This window comes from Lithobates pipiens, unplaced genomic scaffold (assembly GCF_037356315.1).
Source record: "Lithobates pipiens isolate NorthernLeopardFrog02 unplaced genomic scaffold, aLitPip1_a1.2 Scaffold_3, whole genome shotgun sequence".
Lineage (NCBI taxonomy): Eukaryota > Metazoa > Chordata > Amphibia > Anura > Ranidae > Lithobates > Lithobates pipiens.
In genome coordinates, this window is record NW_027507790.1 from 56,149,573 (window position 1) to 56,172,494 (window position 22,922).

The 22,922-nt window shown below is 43.0% G+C and overlaps 1 protein-coding gene across 2 annotated transcripts in view; it reads right to left on the bottom strand.

Annotated features, from left to right (window-relative positions):
• Positions 1–14,209, bottom strand: part of CHFR (checkpoint with forkhead and ring finger domains) — a 117,937-nt gene extending 103,728 nt beyond the window's left edge. Inside the window, exons 1-3 of one of the 2 annotated variants that reach the window (XM_077461726.1) lie at positions 14,054–14,209; positions 8,949–9,081; positions 5,722–5,821 (exon numbers count right to left, since the gene is read on the bottom strand). In XM_077461726.1, coding sequence (XP_077317852.1) covers positions 5,722–5,821; positions 8,949–9,069 — 221 coding nt within the window. In that variant the 5' untranslated portion in view covers positions 9,070–9,081; positions 14,054–14,209. Of the gene's footprint in view, positions 1–5,721; positions 5,822–8,948; positions 9,082–13,341; positions 13,756–14,053 lie in introns of those variants that run through there. The other variant, XM_077461727.1, reaches the window with a different exon arrangement.
• Between the last annotated feature and the right edge of the window lie 8,713 nt (positions 14,210–22,922).

A 22,922-nucleotide genomic window follows, 5' to 3' on the forward strand; every position in this document is an offset into this window, starting at 1 on the left:
TAACGGCGTCTTAGTCCATAGGATTCAATTTGGAGTTGGCCCACGCTTTGCGGCTATAACAGCTTCAACTCTTCTGGGAAGACTGTCCACAAAGTTTAGGAGTGTGTCTATGGGAATGTTTGACTATTCTCCCAGAAGTGCACTTGTCAGGCACTGATGTGGATGAGAAGGCCCGGCTTGCAGTCTCCGCTCTAATTCATGCCAAAGGTGTTCTATCCTATCAGGTTGAGATCAGGACTGTGCAGGCCAGTCAAGTTCCTCCACCCCAAAATCAGTCATTCAAGTCTTTAAGGACCTTGCTTTGTGCACTGGACCAAATCATTTAGTGGGGGGGGGGGGGGTAGGGTTGCTTTTTTAGGTGTTGGGCTTGGCCCCTTAGTTCCAGTGAAGTGAACTCTTTAGATGTCAGCATACCAAGGCATTTTGGATAATTTCATGCCCTCAACTTTGTGGGAACAGTTAGGGGATGGCGCCTTCCTGTTCCAAAATGACTGCATACCAGTGCACAAAGCAAGGTCCACAAAGACATCTAGATATCTTGTTGCATTAAAACCCCCCCGGGGGGATTTTCCCATAGTACTTTGTTAAACTACAAACCTTGCTACAAGATATAAATTGGGATATAATCTTAGAAACAAAAGAACATGGAGGAGAGATGGGTTTGCTTTAAGAGCATATTAAATAAGGGCATTTGCCAGTGCATCCCATTGGGAAATAAATTTAAAAAAAAGAGTGAACAAAATTCCTGGATGGCTTAACTCAGGGCTTGAAAAACCACAGGTGCCAGGTCGCCATTGCGACTAGAAATTGCATCCTGGCGCCTGGACAGTTGTCAGCTCATTCACCGTTACAGGGATGTGCAATTCCCATTGCCCGACATGCACCAGGCAGGTGTTTTTTTTTGTTTTGTTAACATTTAACCCTGCTGTTTTTAACAAGCAGCGGGAGGGGATGTCCACCCCCTCCCGAAGCTATAATGGGCTGTCCAGGGGTGGACTGACCATTCGGGCGAGAGGCTCCTGGTGGACAACAATCTGACGTCAGGCAGTGGGAGTCTTGTTTCCCCGAAGCGGCTGGATCCTGTGTATTGTGCTGGAATCAGTGTGTGAGGTGTGTCGGGGGACAGAGGTAGGCTGGGCGGTAGTGTACTACCCTGTGTGGATGTAGTTCACTGAGACAGCAGCGTTAATGTTAAGTTTGTAATGGGTGGTGGCTACAATGACTGCCTTGCACAGCACGCTCCTCTTTCTCCTCTATATGTGCCCTGGGCAGTCTCATTGCCCAGCCCCCCCCCCCCCTCCGCCTAGCACTGGGCGGTCTCATTGCCCAGCCCCCCCCCCCGCCTAGCACTGGGTGGGCTCAGTGCCCAGCTGCCCCCCCCCCCCCGCCTAGCACTGGGCGGGCTCAGTGCCCAGCCGTACGCCACTGATCAATGCATGGGCAAAAATATTGTTTTTCTTTTTAATTTTCAGTAATTTTTCATTAATGCAAAAAAAAAAAAAAACCCAGTCATGATTAAATTCCACAAAAAAGGAAGTTCTATTTGTGCAAACATAAATTTCATTTGTGTACAGTGTTGCATGACCACGCAATTGTCAGTTAAAGTAGTGCAGCGCAGTATAGCAAAAAAAAAAAAAAAAAACCACCACACACAACCACAGCTCCTAACTTTAGCTGGCTCCTAGAATCAAAGCAAATTTGTCAAACCCTGGCTAAACTCCAATGTAAAAATGCATATAAAAGCAAAGTAGAAGGCCTTCAAAAAATACAAGGCTGAGGGATCATCAGCATTCAGACATGACAAAGAATTCAACAAGATATGCAAGGATGTAATTAGGGCGGCTAATATGGAACACAAATACACATAGCGGAGGAGAGCAAAAAAAAAAAAATTATACCAAGAAATTCTTTAAGTATATAAACAGTAAAAAAGGGAGGACAGACCATATTGGCCCCATAAAGAATGGAGGAAGGACATCTGGTTACAACAGATGGGGAAATGGCAAAAGGTATTGAATTTCTTCTCCTCAGTAACCAAAACTTCAGCGTTTATTCTAATGACATCACAGGAAGCACCCTCATGGCTAACAGAGGACAGAATTAGAAATAGACTTGGGAAACTTAACATTAATAAATCACCGGGACAGGATGGGCTTGAACCCGAGGTTATTTAGGGAACTCAGTCAAGTAATTGCCAGACCATGGTTCCTAATTTTTACTGGACAAGCTACTGACTGGAATGGACCAGCTGATTGGAGAAAAGCCAATGAAGCACCAATATATAAAAAAGGGTCAAAATACATCCCTGGGAATTACAGCCCAGTTAGCCTAACATCAATAGTATGCAAGCTCTTGGAAGGGACTATTTACAAGATTTTAGTAATGAAAATGGTATCATTAGCAATAGTCAGCATGGATTCATAAAGAATTGTTCTCGTCAAACCAATCTTTTAACCTTCTATGAGGAGGTGAGCTGCCATCTAGATAAAAGGAAGGCCCGAAGACATGATGCATCTAGATTTTGCAAAAGCATTTGACACAGTTCCCCATAAATGTTAACTATACAAAGTATGGTCCGTTGGCATGGACCATAGGGTGAGTACATGGATTGAAAACTGGCTACAAGGGCGAGTTCAGAAGGTGGTGATAAATGGGGAATATTCAGAATGGTCAGGGGTGGGAAGTGGGGTCCTCCAGGGTTCTGTGCTGGGACCAACCCTGTTTAATTTGTTGATAAACAACCTGGAGGATGGGGTAAACAGTTTAATTGGTCCCACGGCCTTTATCACTTGATTGGCTAAATGACTGATTGACAGCAGCAGGAGCCAATGGTGCCACTGCTGTGTCTCAGCAAATCAGGAGGGCTGAGGGACTCAAGGACATCCCTGGAGAGAGACAGGGCTCAGGGCGGCTGCTGCACACAGAAGGCTTATCCTACTGCATAGAATGCATTAGGATAAAAAACCTTGACTTTAAAACCAGTTTAAATGCCAATATAGATTGTAACCTCTAATGAGCAGGGCCCTCTGATTCCTCCTGTATTGAATTGTATTGTAACTGTACGATCTGCCCTCATGTTGTAAAGCGCTGCACAAACTGTTGGCACTATATAAATCCTAAATAACAATATTATAAAGTAGATGGTGGGTTTATATTTGTCTTCTGCTGATGGACAAGTTTTATATCATATAAAGAAGATGTACATACATTGCAATTCAAATACGGAGAATGATTTGTTTCTTTTAATTTTCCCTTTGCAGATTGTGTCTTTGAAGCAACTACCGGCTACCAAAAGTATAAAATCTACAAATTACCCCTCTGAAAAACTCTGGCACCTCATATTTCTCCATAGTCATCATTGTTGCTTGTCCCGACAGGAATCATGGAGGCAGGACATATAGCAATTAAAAAAAATCCACTGGGAAAAACTGACCAGGGCATTGCATTTACATATTCTTGACAAACAGTAAATAATCTTTGAAAAAAGCCCTTGTTGAGGGCCATAGCAGCAGGCACTGTAGAGCAATTGGTCTTCAAAGATCACAGCAGAAAGAAAGATTCATAAAGTTCCAAGTTGGTGTCAGCAGCTCTGCTCTCCCCGCTACCCCTCTCAGAGAACCTGTTTACATTAAAGAGTTAGTTCAGGAGAGGCATAGTTGTAAGATCTGATTAGTTTGCTGCTATAGTGTAGTATGACTGAATAGTGTTTTATTAAAGCAGAGTTCCACCCAAAAGGGGAAGCTCCGCTTGTCTGCCAGTTTTTGTATCTGCTGACTTAATTATTTCTGATGGAGCCTGGAGCTCCGCTTTAAGATGAAAGCTAAAGATGAGATTAGGCTGAAAGGCTTCTGAGTCACTGTTTATGCTCCTGCTATGAATTTTGAGGATGAATAGCTCCACAGTACTTGCAGCACATTAAAACTAAACTTCAGGAAAAAGCTATTTTTATATTTCAATATTTTTATTCAGTTTTGGAATCTATATTTGCGGACGTCACTAAGCTAAGCAAGGCAATAACTTCTCTGCAGGATGTGGAAACCTTACAATAAGATCTAAACAAATTAATGGGGTGGGCAACTACATGGCAAATGAGGTTTAATGTAGAAAAATGTAAAATAATACATTTGGGTGGCAAACATATGAATGCCATCTACTCAGTAGGGGGTGAACCTCTGGGGGAATCTAGGATGGAGCAAAGGACCTGGGGGTCCTAGTAGATGGGCTCAGCGATGGCATGCAATGCCAAGCTGCTGCTAACAAAGCAAAAAGAATATTGGCATGCATTAAAAAGGGGATTAACTTCAGGGATAAAACGATAATTCTTCCACTCTACAAGACTTTGGTCTGGCCTCATCTGGTGTATGCTGTCAAATTCTGGGCACCAGTCCTCGGGAAAGATGTACTGGAAATGAAGAGAGTATAAAGAAGGGCAACAAAGCTAATAAAGGTTCTGGAGAATATTAGTTATGAGGAAAGGTTGCGAGCACTGAACTTATTCTCTCTGGAGAAGAGATGCTTGAGAGGGGATACAATTTCAATTTACAAATACCATACAGGTGATAAAACTTTTTTGCGGAAGAGTTTAATAAGACACATGGCTAGTCATTAAAATTAGAAAAGGAGGTTTAACCTCAAACTGTGTAGAGGGTTCTTTACTCTAAGAGTGGCAAGGATGTGGAATGCCCTTCCACAGGCGGTGGTTTCAGTGGGGTGGGGGGGGCAATCGACAGTTTCAAAAAACTATTAGATAAGCACCAAAACATACAGGGATATACAATGTAATACTGACATCCATAGGTTGGACTTGATGGACTTGTGTCTTTTTTCAACTTTACCTACTATGTGACTATATTATTATTATATAGTTGATGCTGATGTACCAGTGGGATGCATCACCTGATAATTCACACAGCCCAGTCAACACTAACTTATTCCCCACTATTGTGAATGCAACGTGTTCACTAGCAGCTAGCCAAATCAGAGATGATTGCATAGTTAAGCTGCAAGCGGTTTTCCTTACATTATCCTCATGTCGCCTGCTGCAAACCGAGCTGCATGGAGTCAACGGAAGGCATCTGTCCCCTAGCAGCTCTTCTGTCAATGGGGCTGTGTTAATTAATGCTGCCTACACCAGCAAGAAAGAGCGGCAGCATTAGAAAAAGGGGAGCAAATAAGGGAAGTGTACTGTTGAGAGTTTACCTACACTTTAAAGGCATTTTTTTTTCTAATTTTGGATAGAGTAAGGGAGGGTTATAAGCCACTCCTTTTCTGTTGTTTCGCCATCTGTTCCTCATAGGGGACATTTCCCTTAATTTCCTGTCCGATTGTCAAACAAGAATTGAGAGAAAATCAGGGTGTAAAACAGAACTAGTGGCCCCATTGGAAGATTTTCTCTCTGTTACTGTTCTGACGTCAACAGGTATTCAAATCTCTTTCCAAAAACATTTTACCCTTAGTTACACTTTAAGCAGGCAAACCCCATAGAGTGGCCACTTAATGTATAGTTAAGTAAATAAAACACATATTTTGTCTATGCGAGTGCTAGAACCCACATTAACCCAACAGCTATCTACTAAAAAGTAGAACAATATGACTGGAAACTGAACTACAAGAAAGTCATATACAGTAGACTTCATAATAATAAAAAAATAAATAAAAAAAAAACCCAGTTTGGGTTTGGCTCAGTTGGCTGAGCCATGAAACAATTAAATGCCAAGTTACCTAGTGTCCTCTAGTGAAACAAGGCCAGACTTTTCATCCACTATGATTTTACAGTGTTCTCCAGACACCAACTTGTTTCCAGGGAATGACAGATCACAGCCTGTAGGAACACATAATCAGATGAGACCTACCATACGATACAGAGCAGTGTTAGGAATACAGAATTCAACTTCAAAATGACTTTCCCCTTAACAAATCACCCATCGATTCAGTTAACAAGGAGCAACATATATGCCTATCAGCAACAGTTCTTGATCCATCTGTGGTAGACATTTCATAAAACATGATTGCTTATGACAAGAGTCACAGGAATTATTTAACCAAGTCACCCAAAGACATTAGGTGACAGTTACCAATCAGATCTTAAAAAATAAAAAATGGTCAAGCAAGTTAGAAAGGCTGGTATTTGTTTGTGGCTTACTTACCCAAAAGTAAACTACATTTAGCATGAAGGAATTAGACAGTAATAATCTTAAAGTCATTGTAAAGCCTTAAATGTTTTTTCATTAAAATTATAATGTTATACTTACCTGCTCTGTATAATGGTTCTGCACAGAGCAGTCCTAATCCTCCTCTTCTGGGGCCCTCTGCCAGCGTCCCTGGCACCTCTTCCGCTGAGTGCCCCTATCAGGAAGTCACTTCCTATGGGGGCACTCGTACTCGCTTGATCCTGGGACGGGCCGTTTGCATCTATTCAGACCCACAGCCTGCCTCAGCCACGTCCCCAGGTTTTGGACTGACAGCAGCAGGCGACAATGGCTCCCACTGCTCTTAGCCAAGCCTTTGAAACAGGGGAGAGAAGCTACGCAGATGCGTACAGTGCTGGATTGAGTTCAAGCCCAGGTGAGTATTTTGGGGGTGGGGGGAAGGGCAGAAAGTGGGGCTACTAGTAGTTTTTTCTTTTTTTTTTTTTTTATCTTAATACAGAGAATGTATTAAGGTAAAAAAATAAGACTTTTACTACTACTACTACTATGCTTCATTAGCTACAATAAAAGGTCATTCAGAAGCCATCAGTAGTGTTGGATTCCTGATAGGTAAAGGCAGTCAGAACCTGGATGTAATTCCTCCTAGACTGTCAGATTCAGCAGATGAGAAGCTTATGGATGCAGGTGGGATGTTTAAGTACAATATTCCATTCCTCTTGATTATCCCATTACCTGTGCACAGAGGCTGTTGTCAGCCCTTAATCGTTTCCCCTCTATCACAACTGCCAAGCAATGTCTACATAAACATTGTAAATACTTTCTGTAAAAATACACTTTACATACTTTCACTTTCTTCATCTATGCTTTCCCAATTGGGTGGAGGTCAGCCAATAAAAACAAAACTAGTTCCAGACATTTAAGAAAGAAGGGATGGAGTAAATGTTTTCAGGCAGACTGTAAAATTTGACTATAAAGTGGAACTACACTTCATCTGAGCATCACAAACCAAAAATGCCATTTAAATTTTTAATATTCAAAGCAAACTCAACCACCCATGCATGTCTCCATGCTTTATTATTTTTAGAAATCACTTTGGAAAAACACCCCCTGGCATTTCTGGCTATCTTGAGTAAGGGCAGATGATTCATCATGTAGCATTTACTTCCAGGAATCTACCTGCCCTTAGCTCAGACATGCAAGCAAGAGAGGATGAGCTTAGCTGAGAAAGCCTTTTCTCCCCTACTGAAGACTCCTGGGATGTATGACATAAATTTGCCTAGGCATGAAAACCAGGAAGTAACTGAAGTAATGAAAAAAAAAAAAAAAAAAAAAAAAAAAAGGTTTAAAATAGGAAAGTATATCATATTTGCTTACACATTTATGAATGCCTGGTACACACTATGAGATTAATCGGACAAATGATCGTGCTTTTTTTTTTTGAAAGCCAATCTCAGATCGAACCTGAAGAGTTTACTAAAGTCACAAAAATTCTCGTATGACAGAATAAAAATTCAGAAGTGAAGTAACGTGCTGTAGTGTATTTGTATTACATTTTCGATCGACAACTGTACTGATTAAATAAAAATTGTCTTGTCTGGCACCGTACTTTAAAAAAAAAAAATTTGTGCATGTTGGATCAACTGTCTTGATTGGCTCTCAAAAGCTCTGTACCAATGACCAGATTATCGTACGATTGCTCAGAAATCGCTACTTTTCGTACAATTTTCTGATCATGTGTACAGGGCTTAATGCTAGCAGGAAGAGGATTAAAAATAGTCAATGTTGTGAAGTTCCACATTAGATAAAAAAAAAAAAAAAAAAAAAAAAAAAAAAAAATGATCTCCAGTCTGAGTTTTTACAGCTGCTCCAGAGTGATTGCTAAATAGTTGCGACATGAGAGGGGAGCATGAAAATCCTGCAACAGCCTCTATGTACAGATACTGTTAAATGGGCCAGCAAAAGAACGGTATAGCTAACTTTAAATAAAAATGCTTTGAGAAGCTCAAAAATTGGTCTGTCAATTATGAAAATAGATAGAGATAGAGATATATATATATCTATCTATCACTGATGCCATGCATGTCTCCTGCAGAACTGTCAGTGTATTGGCTTGCTTGTACAGGAAGACTCAATGAACTACAACGCTCACAGCACCATGGTAGTTCACTAAAAATTACAAGCCTACCGAACCTTGTAGTTTTCCATTCACAGTTAATGAAAGATGCAGCTAGGTGGGTGGAGCCTCACACGACCATGTCTTTTTTTTTTATTGTGGCAGCAGATATGGGGTGAGGATCCCCAGTCTGTTGTCACAGCGGGATTGGGGGCATGTAACCGGTTATGAAAAGTGAACTTATCCTTTTCGGAACTCTGCTAAGCCCTAGGTGCATCTCAAATGAAGACAGCATAATCCCCATGCCATCTGAGAAAAGCAGCAACCCTTTGTATATAGAAAACACTGGGCGTGAGGATAAACACTCAAAATACATGTGTAGGAATTCAAGGAACCAAGTATAAGGCCCCGCTTCTGCACGTCACAGCAGCTGTCAAGCACAGATCCAGCCCTGCAAGCAAGGAAGCGTAGCAGACAATTTATTCTGGTTGTCTAGTTTGAGAGATCAGCTAGTTTGCATATTAACAGCCATCCCAATTTCAGAAATGACAATAATTTTTATTAGGAAATAACCAGAGATCTGACCAGACAGCTATTAAACAATAAACAAAGTTTTTCCGTTGAATGTACACCATTCATCTATGGCCTTTCCATTAAGCCTTGTTTTATATAGGTTACAGAAGTACCTTTCTTTCTTCCAATTGTCCATTCCTTCTTGCACAGGAAAAGCTCGGAAGCAGCCTCTGTCTCCGCTCCAAGCAATCGGCTCAGCTTCCCCCAGGGCTTCTTCTCCCCTAAGCCTTCCATCTCAATTCACATCTGAAACAATCAGGAAAAAGCCACAATGAGTTGGGGGCAGGGAGAACCAAAGTTATGCATCAGAGAGACGAGAGGTCCCCTCCCCACCAACCAGACACAACAGTAGCAACGGCTCAGACTAGCGTACATGCTATTATTCCATCGAGCTGACATCCAAGGTACTAGAGACAGGCATAATAGCATTAACCCTTCCATCGCAAGCAACAGTGCCGCAAGCCTAACATAACAAAAGAGCAATATTGCAATATCTTTTGTGGATGCATCCCTGGCTGCTAAGCGAGCGCGGCGATGCAGATTTTCAGCAGAATGTACAACACAGCCCTGCTTCATTTGTGAAAGTTTACTTACCATTTTATTCTATTGCAATTAATTGGTATTGATGCACCTTCCATATTGTTTATTACAATCACTGAGAAAATCAGCACTGACTAGAATCAATTACAGCGTAGTAAGAAGGCACAGAACAGAAGATGTCTGTGACACAAAGGATAGAATTGGGGGTTCATTTTTCATGCTTTGTGCCACCAGTGATTACTAATACGGTGGGATGTAAAAGGCAGCAGACATGCAAACACATTATTGTCTGTTGCGTTATTCTCCGAGGTTTTGCTATTCCAGTATGAGAGTGGGGGTTGGTGGCAGCTGCCTGTGAACGTGGGAGTATGATTGGGTGATGAGGTGCCATGGAATTTGAGTCCATGGTGGGGAGGTGCAGGATTTAGCGAGGCGATGTTCTTATGTATGTGGGAAAATTTCCTAATGAACACTTTGGTTCCTGCTTAAAATAACGCCTGCCCAGAACAGAAACACGTAACCTCTGCACCTTGAATCACCACGCACAATAGAAGAATCGTTTTCACACACAAAAACATTAGTAGGCAGTGCAAGGCTGCTTGTTCTGGATGGGGGTGCAAATCAGGAACTGTGAGAAAAAAAAAAAAATCAATACACAAACGCTGAAAAAACATCAAAATAAAAACAAGATGATAAATGCATAAGCATTAAAAACATGATCTGCAGTGATCAAGGGAATGGGAAAATCTGAAACCTATCATGAGTACTTCAGAAAGGAACAGCTTCCATTTAGATAGAACTGACTTCATAAAGATCAACCCCCACACAGTACAATTTCTCTGTATTAACAACTATATTGTAACAGGGCCTGTCTGATTGGAAACAGATGGATTATAGGATACAGTGTCATTCATATAATTACACAGTTTTAGGTCAATCTACTGGTTGCCATATAAAACAGAATGATTGGTCAAAACAATCAAATCGGACACTGAGCAACACTTTTACTCAACCCAAGTTGATCAGTTGCGGCAGAAAAATAATAGACTGTATGGGGTCAATCACTGATGTTTTCTTACACCCTTACAATGTGGATTGATCATAAGTGTCAATCTATTTTCTTCCTCCACAACTTATTGACTCAGGTCAAATAAAACCATTACTATCTGTGCGATTTTTGTCTTGCTCATTCAATAGACTGATAGCTACCAGAAAGTTGACTGTACAAAGAATCTACAGTTGGAAATATAAAAAAAAAAAAAAAAATGGAGGGGGAAAGAGGTAACAAACCTTGGGACTTCATTTTTTAAAATCTTTATAATAAAAATATCGATTGTATATGTCGTTTAAGTGAGCTTCAATCTCCATACCCAACACCTTTAAAGTCCAGAGGTTTGTTACCTCCCTTTCCCCCTCCAAATTGTTTTGAATATTTTCATATTGGAACGTGGTGTTTAATTTGATTCCTCTGTTTTAAACTTGAAAATTACCTTAACGTGGACCCCCCCCCCCCCCCCCCACACACACACACACACACACACACACACACACACACACACATCTTTTACAGCCAAGGAAGCTGCCATCTTGGCCTCCGATCTGCAGTTGCCATGGTGCTGCATGTGAGATCAGCTATGACACCAGGTATATATTTGTTGGCTTGACAGTTCAGCTGAAATAAAATAGCGGTTTTGGAAAGCAGTTAAAGGCGAAACTAACCCCTCCTATCTTTTTTTTTTTTTTTTTTAGCCAAAGAAGATTCCATCATGGCCTTTGATCTGCAACGGCCATCATACTGCACAAGTTATCAGTTATGACAATTTGCTTAAAGAGGAAGTAAACCCTGATGGGTTTACTTCCTCTTTTTTTCCCTGCAAAGGTAAAGCATAATGGACTACTATGCATCGCATAGTAGCTCATTATGTGTCACTTACCTGACACAGGAGCCAGCGAAGTCGCCGCTGATCCCTGTAGTCCGCCGCATCCATCTTGCTGGTGGCGTCTCGCAGCTCCGACCAATGACAGCGGCGAAGCCGCGATTACGTCACTCCCGCGCATGCGCACGGGAGTCGACAAATTAGGCAAATCCATTCTTGGATTTGCCGCATTTAGTGCGCCTGCGCGCCGCTGTCTACGGCGCATGCGCCGTAGACAGCGGTGCCCATTTTCGGGCAAATATCTCCTAAACCATATAGGTTTAGGAGATATTGCTTGGACCTACAGGTAAGCCTTAATCTAGGCTTACCTGTAGGTCAAAGTGGTTTGAAGGGGTTTACTTCCTCTTTAAGAACTAATGTGACAGATACAGTCTGGAGAATGCAATTCTTGAAAACTTAAGTCGATGGGTTTAGTATAGTTATTCTTTAAGGCTGGGTTCACACTGGTGTGATGTTAGACATTGCATGCGATTCGCAATACACTGCTGTGCAGATCACATGTGATGTCTGTGTGATGCAAATTCAGCCATGCAGATTGTATGGTTGAATTCACACAAAAATGGTGCAGGACCCTTTTTTTGGTCCGCACCGGAATCGGATCGCATGGGTGTTCACAACTATTCCAGTTCCTGCACCATTTGACAGGTCGCACTGCAATATGCGAACCAATCTGGGGGTGTCATTAACTTTCAATTGACACCCGCAGAGGTTTGCATAGGGCATTGTGAACTGCTTGCAAATCCTATGTGATGCGGGAAACGGCGCTGGAATCGAACTGGTTCACGCATCGCAGTAGTGTAAACTGGCACTAAAGCAGTAGTAAACCATGGCAGTTAAAAAAAAAAAAAACAACACCTGTAAGGCAATTACATAATGTGCTAGTACGCATCGCATACTAACATACGATTAAATATTTATCTTAGATCCAAGCCCTTCAGGGGCGTGGTCACCGAACATAGACTTTCCATCTTTCCTTGATCTTCCTCCCTGGTTTGTGGCCTCTGTCTGTATGAGTGCCTGGAGCTGTGACTCCCACACAAAGCTCTGAAGATCCAGCACGGCATGCTGGACCTTCAGAGCGTATGCGCTGGTGATGTCACCGGCTGCATCCAGGGTGAATATCTCCTAAGTTTAGTGCTCAGCTTGCTTTGGGGGCACTCAGAGAAGAGGAGCGGAGAGCGCCAGCAGGGGACACCAGAGGAGGAGGTAAGAGACTGCTCTGTGCAATACTTTTGAACAGTAAAAGGTAAGCAACTTTTTTTTTGTTTTGTTTTCTTCATGAAAAAAAAAAAAAAAAATGATGCATCACTTTAAAGCAGTAGTAAAGTCCACTTTGCAATTGTCACCTACAGGTAAGTCTATAACAAGGCTTACCTGTAGGTAAAATGAATATCTCCTAAACTTGCACTGTTTAGGAGATACTTACATCACATGCAGCAAGTGACATCACTAGCTCATGCCCTCTGAAGGAACAGCCGCCGTGTCATTCCTGCCAAGCCCTGTGCTGTGAATGGTGGCTCCTGCACGGGAGCGATGTCATCGCGGCTCCGGCCAGTCACAGTAGCCCACAGATCCAGAAGCAAGATGGGAAAGATGGGAAAGATGGATGCGTGCTGGAACAGCTTAGTTTTAAGGAAAGTTTAACATGCGTACTAGCACATCATGACTAAAGATGAGCTCAGGCGTGTTCACGTGCAGAGCCCCCCAGGAAGTCGGCGCAGCTCTGTGCTAATCACAGGCAGTGAGACATTGCCCCGATGCGCGGCTGCAGAGATTGGGCAATGTGTCATTGCCTGCGATTAGCGCAGCGCTACGCGACTTCCTGGCAGGCTCAGCACATGGACCATACGAACACGCCTGAGCTCATCCTTAGTCATGACTTTAGCTTAAAAAAAATACAGCGGTAAACAACTGCTTTATATTAAAGAAAACGCCTTAGAACTTTACAGCATTTGTTCACCTTTACAGAAAAAATATGTAAGGGTAAACTAACACTGAACACCCTTCCCCTGGTCCCTGCTGTACTTACCACTGGGGCTGCTGAACTGTCAGCACCCCCTCAGCCACTCCAGCAGTCTGTAGATTCAAAATCTATGCTCTTCTGTCAGTGCTTCCAGGATCCACCTAGATTCTGATCGGTCAGCGCTGTCAATGTTCAACAGCTCTGCAACCCCAAAGGTAAGTACAGTAGGGACTGAAGGGTGGGGGGAGGGTGTCCGGAGTTTGTTTTTCTGTAAAGGTGGACTAACCCTTTAAATGATGGGTTTAGTTCTGCTCTATCTGCCCCTGCTTCCTATCAAATGATGATAATTCAGGAAAAGTTATAAGGAAAGCATGGCAGCCAAGACTGAGGTGATGATGGAAAATAAGTGGGCAGTCCGGACACTTTAGAAGTTATCAGACACTGAATTTCCTAGTGTAGGAGCACTGAGTGCAGCTACACATAGAACTTAGTAGTATGGGGGGGGGGGGGGGGGGTGTACAGAGGTAGGAGCCAGGACAAAGGGGGGCCTATGGCAGCCAGGTGAGGGGGGACACTGGGACAGGAAGTGCTCAGCATAGGGCTCGCCTAGTCCCTAGAACTAGCATGGAAGGAGGAGGAAGAGGTGCTCACGGATACCAGTATGCCTCCTGCCCTGGGCCTGTCCTCTGCTCTCCTGCCTCCTCCCCCACAATAATAGGCTTCAGCCGTGCTCGTGCTCCTGCCCTGGTCACAGCCCCCGGCCCCGGGTGACCATTACCAGCTCTCCTGTCTTCTCCGCCGTCTCATCCGCGGCCGCCTCCCTGTCACAACACAAGCCAGGCAGCGTCAGCTGATCAGGGGGCGGGGTCTATCCGGAACGTGGCGTCTCCTGTGAAAACCCCCTTTCCCCCGTCTACTGGGCGGGGCCTAGCGTGATCCAGCAGGTCGCACTACGTCTACCTGAACGGAAGTGCTGGGAGTAATGCAGGCTGCTGGATAGGATTCTTGGTTCACATATCTATATTGGATCCCGCAGCTGGGAGGAACTGTGACTTTGTTTGATGAGCTTGTACAGGGACCCCACAAGTACTGGAACCAAGAACCTGGTGTTTTAACCACTTAAAAACCGTCCCATAGCCGATTAACGGCTACAGGGCGGTTGTTTAACTCTGAGAGGCCATTAATTAACCTCGCTGGCGGTATGATTCAGTCTCGCTTTAGGTGCTGAAAGAGGTACAATTATTTTGCACGGAAATTTGGCGTTTTATATTGTAGTCCTGTAATTCTTAGGACTAACTCTCTTAAATCTGTTCAAACCAGAGTCTAGCAGACATCCCGGGTATGATAAAGTTTACAATATAATAAAAATTATTCAATAATGTAATCAAATCCTAAAATACTGAAAAAGGGATACTTTTTGGTTGCTATGGACAATCGCCAAATTTCAGGCAGAAAAAAACTGTATTTATAATATAAAAGTGCATGCAGGGCATTGCACAGATCTCTAGGGACAAAGGGGTGTGTATTTTTTAATACAGTACTGTAATCTGTAAGATTACAGTGCTGTGTCTGTTTTGTGTCTTTTTACTATTTTGAATTTGCCACCGTTCTCCGCTCCCGTGCGCTGTAACGCCGCAGGGAACTGAGCTCGGCGGCATTCGGCACTGTGAATCGAGCGGAGGACAACTCAATCACACTGCGAGGAGGACATCGCTGAATCCAGGGAACAAAGTAAGTAACTCTCACTGTGTCCTCCCCTGCATCCAGCGATGCGATCCCGAGTCTGGCTCGGGGTTACCGCTCCTGCTAGTAAAATCCTAACCCGAGCTAGACTCGGGATTACCGCTAGGGGGGTTAATGGCCTCCCAGAATTCTGCTTGGGCGCGCACTCGAGAGCATCCGTGACTGGACCCGGCGCATCACGGATCACGCTAAATGGCCAATCATTGCTCCGATCACTTGTAAACATGTTATGACGCCGGTGTTCTTTCAGATAGTGTCCTGCCATCATATAGTATCCATGCGCAGTACGGGGCAGAAGAAGCTTTGGAAAATCTCCGAAGATGAACGGCGCCTGCGCCGTGAGTGGAGGTGGTAGCCCCACCATCCAAGCGGACATAGTGTTTGGAAAATTAAAGGGCCCCTCGCGGGCGAACTTCGCTCGCCACGCTTCGGGCACAGCCTCGCTGCGCTCGACTCTTTTATATTCCAACTCTATGTCCACTTGGATGGTGGGGATAGAACCTGGACTCACAGCGCAGGCGTCGTTCATCTTGGGGTATTTTTGGAATCTGTGTGTGCTGTGTACTGCGCATGCGCAGTACACAGAGGACACTATCCAATGAGGGACCTTATATGATAAGACACCGGTCCCTCCCTCCTCCTCTCTCTGTACCGATCAGTGTCAGCAGCGCTGTGGGCTGCATCTGCAGTGCCCACATCGCTGCTCACCAAAATTTAACCCCTCAATTCCCTGCCAATACTCTGCAATAGCCAATACTCTGCCATACCCAATACTCTGCCAATACCCTGCCAATACTCTACAATACCCAATACCCTGCCATTTTTTTATTTCAGGCTTCCCAGCCTAGAGGTGAGATGTCGGGTCTTAGTGACCCCATATCTCACTGTAAAGAGGACCTGTCATGCCTATTCCTATTACAAGGGATGTTTACAGTCCTTGTAATAGGAATAAAAGTGATCAAAAAATTTATTTTTGGGGAAAAAAATGGCAAACTAAAATAAAGTAAAATTAACAATAAAAAAGAATAAAAAATGTAAAGCGCCCCTGTCCCCATGTGCTCGCATGCAGAAGCAAACTCATAAGTCCCGCCCACATATGAAAACGATGTTCAAACCACACGTGAGGTATCGCTGCGAACGGTAGAGCAAGAGCAATAATTCTGGACCTAGAGCTCCTCTGTAACTGAAAACATGTAACCAGTAAAAAAAATTTAAAGCGTCGCCTATGGGGATTTTTAAGCAGTTTTGAAGGGTGACATGTTAGGTATCTATTTACTCAGGGTAACTTCATCTTTCACATTATGAAAAACATTGGGCTAACTTTACTGCTTTGTTTTTTTTTTAAGCACAAAACTTTTTTTTTTAAACGCGTTTGAAAAATTGCTGCGCAAATAGCGTGCGCGATAAAAAGATGCAACGACCACCATTGTATTCTCTAGGGCAGTGATGGCGAACCTTGGCACCCCAGATGTTTTGGAACTACATTTCCCATGATGCTCAACTACACTGCAGAGTGCAAGAGCATCATGGGAAATGTAGTTCCAAAACATCTGGGGTGCCAAGGTTCGCCATCACTGCTCTAGGGTCTTTGCTAAAAAAATATATATAATGTTTTGGGGTTCTATGTAATTTTCTAGCAAATAAGTGATGATTTTTACATGTAGGAGAGAAATGTAAGAATTGGCCTGGCTGCTCCAGAACGCCTGATGGCGCTCCCTGCATGTTGGGCCTCTGTATGTGGCCACGCTGTGTAAAAGTCTCACACATGTGGTATTGCCATACTCGGGAGTAATAGCAGAATGTGTTTTGGGGTGTAATTTGTGGTATGCATATGCTGCGTGAGATATAAACTGATAATATGACAATTTTGTGAAAAAAGGAAAAAAAATCTTGATTTTTCAAAGAATTGTGGGAAAAAATGACAACTTCAAAAAACTCATCATGCCTCTTACTAAATACCTTGGAATGTCTTCTTTCCAAAAATAGGTCATTTGGGGGGTATTTGTACTTTTCTGGCATGTTAGGGTCTCAAGAAATGAGATAGGCCATCAGTCCTTCTGGTGTGATCAATTTTCAAATATTGGCACCATAGCTTGTAGACTCTATAACTTTCACAAAAAACAAATAATATCCACCAATTTGTACGTATTTTTACCAAAGATATGTAGTAGTATAAATTTTGGCCAAAATTTATGAAGAAAAATTACTAATCTGCTAAATGTTATACCAGAAACGAAGAAAAAGAAGAAAGATTCATTTTTTTTTTACAGAATTTTCGGTCTTTTTTCTTTTATAGCACAAAAAATAAAAACCCAGCGGTGATTAAATACCACCAAAAGAAAGCTCTATTGGTGTGAAAAAGGGACAAAAATGTCATATGGGAACAGTGTTGCATGACTGAGTAATTGTCATTCAAAATGTGAGAGCACCGAAAGCTGAAAATTGGTCTGGTTATTAAGGGTGTTTAAGTGCCCAGTGGTCAAGTGGTTAAAGTGGCATCAAAACCACAAATGTCATACTGTATATTGCAGCTTACCAATCAGAAATGGCTGCATTCGTTTTCCCACCTTTTTTTTTAGGCTTTTTCCCCCTGGTCCGTGTTAATTTTGTCTACTAAAACGTCTAAAACATTTTAGTTGACCAAAATAAGACTAAAACTAAAACAATTGAAATTAATTATGTAGCACTGAGCGGCTGATTTTATGGGCTTACCGTTTACCTTCTGCACCTCGTTGTTCTTGTCTTGGGGTTCCTGAGATTGATGGCCCAATAACTGCAGAGACCGACACTTGAATCCCTTTTGTTGGGAATAGAGGGTATGGGTAGTAAAGCTCAGGTACTTGTTTGGAAACTGCTGACACTTGAAATGTCTCTCTCTAGATGATCCAGGGAATAGCCATTCACAACTGGATACTTCAACTGTCGGATAAATCCTGGTTCATGAATTCAGCAGCCCAAAAGGGATTCAAACTTAGCAAAGTCTCTGTCACAGACTTGGTTGTATAACTTTAGCTGAACACAGAAAGTCTCTCACAAAAACGTAGTTGTAACCGAAGGATGAAATTAGGAACTTTGTTACAGCACCAGAATCTTGCAGCCGGTCCGGCGATACCATAAGAATGCGGATTTACTTGGTGTCCTTACAGCTCAGCTTCCAGGCTCTTACCGAGCAGCCAGCCTCGTGCATGGCCCTCTTCCGATGAGTCCTCCCCTGGTTGCGGTTTGAGTTGCTGGGCCTCTCCAAAACCCGAGACAGCACCGGACCACCTTGAAATCCTCCTTCCAGTTACTGCGCCTCAGACTAGCCAGCCCGAGACTCGTAAAACAGATGGATCCGCACCCCAGGCCATAAGGGCCTCTGGGGGCTGGTCAGGAGGACCAGGGCCACAGAGTCAGAAGATACTTCTGGACTGGAACCCGGAACCACATGACTTCAGCACCTTAAGTACCCTCTCCTGGAATGCACAGCGGGACAACGCACCCACTGATTGGCTCAGAGAGAGAGATTGGTACCCAATAGGTCCAACCAGACTGCGTTCCAGTGCCTGTCAGAGATGATACATGCACCTATGACCAGGCAGAACATAGTATAGTCCAGCCAAACTGATGCCAGAATCACAATTTAGTGAAATTAACCCCAAGACCAAACTATAGTCCAGGGAAAAAACAAAATTTACAAACATAGCGCGTACTCTTCAGGAGTACCGGCGCTACAACAAAATACAAATAAAATGCCATTTTAGTCAAAAGACTAAAATGGGACTAAAACTAAAATGTAATTTTAGTCGAAAGACTAATGCCCTGTACACATGGTCGGACTTTCCAATGGAAAATGTGTGATCGGAGTGTGTTGTTGGTGTAGCGCTGGCTCCTGACGAGCATGTGCTATATGTTTTTGAAAATTAATATTCCTGAAACCACAGTTGGGTTTTAGGGCTAATTTTGCTAAATTATGGTTTCAGCACCAGTCTGGCTGGATTGCAGAGAGTTCTCCTTAACCGCAGGTGTCGCTGTCACCGCCGGTGAGTGGTTAGAACGCAGTCTAGTTGGGTGTATTAAGTGCCACGTTTTCTCGGAATCAGCCCAGTGGGAGTGTTCTCCTGCTGTACACTCTGGGAGGGTATGCCGACGGACAAAGTGCTACGTATGCTCACAATAAATTACGAGATGAAAGCTATTGGCTACTGGCCCATTTATAGTCCCATTGTACGTCACCGCGTTCGGAACGATCGGATTTTCTGACAACTGTGCGACCGTGTGTATGCAAGACAAGTTTGGACCAAAATCCGTTGGAAGAAATCCAACGGATTTTGTCGTCAGAAAGTCCGACCGTGTGTACAGTGCCTTGCGAAAGTATTCGGCCCCCTTGAACTTTTCAACCTTTTGACACATTTCAGGCTTCAAACATAAAGATATAAAAATTTTATTTTTTGTGAAGAATCACCAACAAGTGGGACACAATTGTGAAGTGGAACGAAATCTATTGGATTTTTGAAACTTTTTTAACTAATAAAAAAATGAAAAGTGGGGCGTGCAAAATGATTTGGCCCCCTTGCGTTAATACTTTGTAGAGCCACCTTTTGCTGCGATTACAGCTGCAAGTCGCTTGGGGTATGTCTCTATCAGTTTTGCACATCGAGAGACTGAAATTCTTGCCCATTCTTCCTTGCAAAACAGCTCGAGCTCAGTGAGGTTGGATGGAGAGCTTTTGTGAACAGCAGTTTTCAGCTCTTTCCACAGATTCTCGATTGGATTCAGGTCTGGACTTTGACTTGGCCATTCTAACACCTGGATACGTTTATTTGTGAACCATTCCTTTGTAGATTTTGCTGTATGTTTGGGATCATTGTCTTGTTGGAAGATAAATCTCCGTCCCAGTTTTAGGTCTTTTGCAGACTCCAACAGGTTTTCATCCAGAATGGTCCTGTATTTGGCTGCATCCATCTTCCCCTCAATTTTAACCATCTTCCCTGTCCCTGCTGAAGAAAAGCAGGCCCAAACCATGATGCTGCCACCACCATGTTTGACAGTGGGGATGGTGTGTTGAGGGTGATGAGCTGTGTTGCTTTTATGCCAAACATATCGTTTTGCATTGTGGACAAAAAGTTTGATTTTGGTTTCATCTGACCAGAGCACCTTCTGCCACATGTTTGGTGTGTCTCCCAGGTGGCTTGTGGCAAACTTTAGATGAGATTTTTATGGATATCTTTGAGAAATAGCTTTCTTCTTGCCACTCTTCCATAAAGGCCAGATTTGTGCAGTGTACGACTGATTGTTGTCCTATGGACAGACTCTCCCACCTCAGCTGTAGTTCTCTGCAGTTCATCCAGAGTGATCATGGGCCTCTTGGCTGCATCTCTGATCAGTCTTCTCCTTGTCTGAGCTGAAAGTTTAGAGGGACAACCAGGTCTTGGTAGATTTGCAGTGGTCTGATACTCCTTCCATTTCAAAATGATCACTTGCACAGTGCTCCTTGGGATGTTTAAAGCTTGGGAAATCTTTTTGTATCCAAATCCGGCTTTAAACTTCTTCTTAACAGTATTACGGACCTGCCTGGTATGTTCCTTGGTCTTCTTGATGCTCTCTGCGCTTTCAACAGAACCCTGAGACTATCACAGAGCAGGTGCATTTATACAGAGACTTGATTACACACAGGTGAATTCTATTCATCACCATCAGTCATTTAGGACAACATTGGATCATTCAGAGATCCTCGCTGAACTTCTGGAGTGAGTTTGCTGCACTGAAAGTAAAGGGGCCGAATAATTTTGCACACACCACTTTTCAGTTTTTTATTTGCTAAAAAAGTTTAAATTATCCAATAGATTTCGTTCCACTTCACAATTGTGTCCCACTTGTTGGTGATTCTTCACAAAAAATTAAAATTTTATATCTTTATGTTTGAAGCCTGAAATGTGGCAAAAGGTTAAAAAGTTCAAGGGGGCCGAATACTTTCGCAAGGCACTGTACAGAGCATAAGTCTGAAACTAAATTTAAATTTGACTTCAAAATGAACACTGGTCTATAGTGCATGTTCATACCTCAATACCATAAATAATAGCATATTCGATTTTTCACTTCAGCAGTATATAATGAGTTTGGAAACTGTAGAGAAATGCTAACTAATGCATTACAATTTCATTCAATTTTAGACAGCTAAAATTAGTTTTAGTCGACTAAAATGTACTAGAGATTTTGTCGACTTAATACGACTAAAACTAAAACAATTGCAGTAGACTAAAATGGGACTAAAACTAAAATGCCATTTTAGTCCTAAGACTAAAACTAAATCGAAAATTGCTGTCAAAATTAACACTGTCCCTGGTGATCTGGCCAGTAATACACCTCCTGTATTAGAGTGCCCCCACTCTGGATGAAGAAACACAGGGGGCACATTTGGACAGCAGCATTGTCATTCCGGGGTGAGTGTTCAAGTTGAACTAATGGAAAAACTTTTTTTTTATTTTGGATGGAGTAAGGAAGGAGAATTTTTTTTTTCAATCTCTGTCCCATTGCTGAGATTTCCCTTCACTTACTGTCCCATAGCCAAACAGGAAGTAAGAGGAATTTCCTGAAAACTAAGAGAATTCCTTAGACCCCCTAGAGTAGATGTCTTCTCTATTACTTTTCTGAGGACAACCCAAAATTTGTGATTTTCTTTTAATGATAATTGTAAACAGGACAAATAGAGAGGGTGACTCTCCTTAACGGGGGCACAGACAGCAATACTGACAGGTGTTCTAATCCATCTCCACTCCATCCAAAACTAAAAAAAGTTTTTCCTTTCATTATACTTTAAAGTGGTTGTAAAGTCAGGTTTTTAATCTTATTATATTTTTTATCATGCATAAGCCCCCTTAATACTTACCTGAGGTCCCTCTCTCCAGCGATGTCCACGAGTGTCTCAGCCGTTTGAGATTCTCCTTCCTGATTGGCTGAGACACGGCAGTGGCGCCATTGGTTGCCGCTGCTGTCGAGCAAAGTCAGCTAGCCAATCGAGAAAGAGTGGGTTAGGTTAGGGCTCCATACCTAAATGGACACAGTTAGCTGTGACTCGCCTCGGGTGCCCCTATAGCAAGCTGCTTGTTGTGGGGGCACTCAACAGGAGGGCAGAAGAGGGACTGGAGAAGAGGAGGATCCAGGCTGCTCTGTGCAAATCCACTGGTAAGTATAACATGTTTGTTATCTTTATAGGAAAAAAAGAGACTTCACAATCACTTTAACCACTTCAATACATGGCACTTTCCCCCCTTCCTGCCCAGGACAATTTTTGCGGTCATGCAACACTGTACCCAAACTAAACCTTTATCATTTTCTTCCCACAAATTGAAATTTCTTTTGGTGGTATTTGATCACCTTTGCAGTTTTTAATTTTTGCGAAATAAAACGAAAATAGAGTGACAATTTTGGAAAAAAATAAACGATGGACACTGATAGGCAGTACTGATGACACTGATAGATGGCACTGATGAGGAGTTACTGACAGGCTTTTCTGAGTCCGAGTAGCACTGATTGGCACTTTGATGGGGCACTGACAGGCATTACTGATTAGCATTTTTTTGGGCACTGTTGTGGGCAGTGATCTGCACTTTTATGGGCACTAACAGGCTTTATAGAGGGGGACAGGCTGGCAGGTGATGGGCATTGATTGGCAGCTGATTATCAGCACAGGACCCCCCCCCCCCCCCCCCCCCCCGATACACTGCACCTCCGATTGCTGCGCTGCGCGTCGGCTCTGTTGTCCTGATCACGTCATATGACCTCTGATCAGGATAACTAAACCACTTTGCTGTCATCGTCTTGCTATACAGCGGGCAGCAAGTGGTTAAGCTGGCCATACATTATACAATTTTCTTATTCAATTACCTTTAGATTTACCTTCAACTATGTAATGCAAGGGCCTG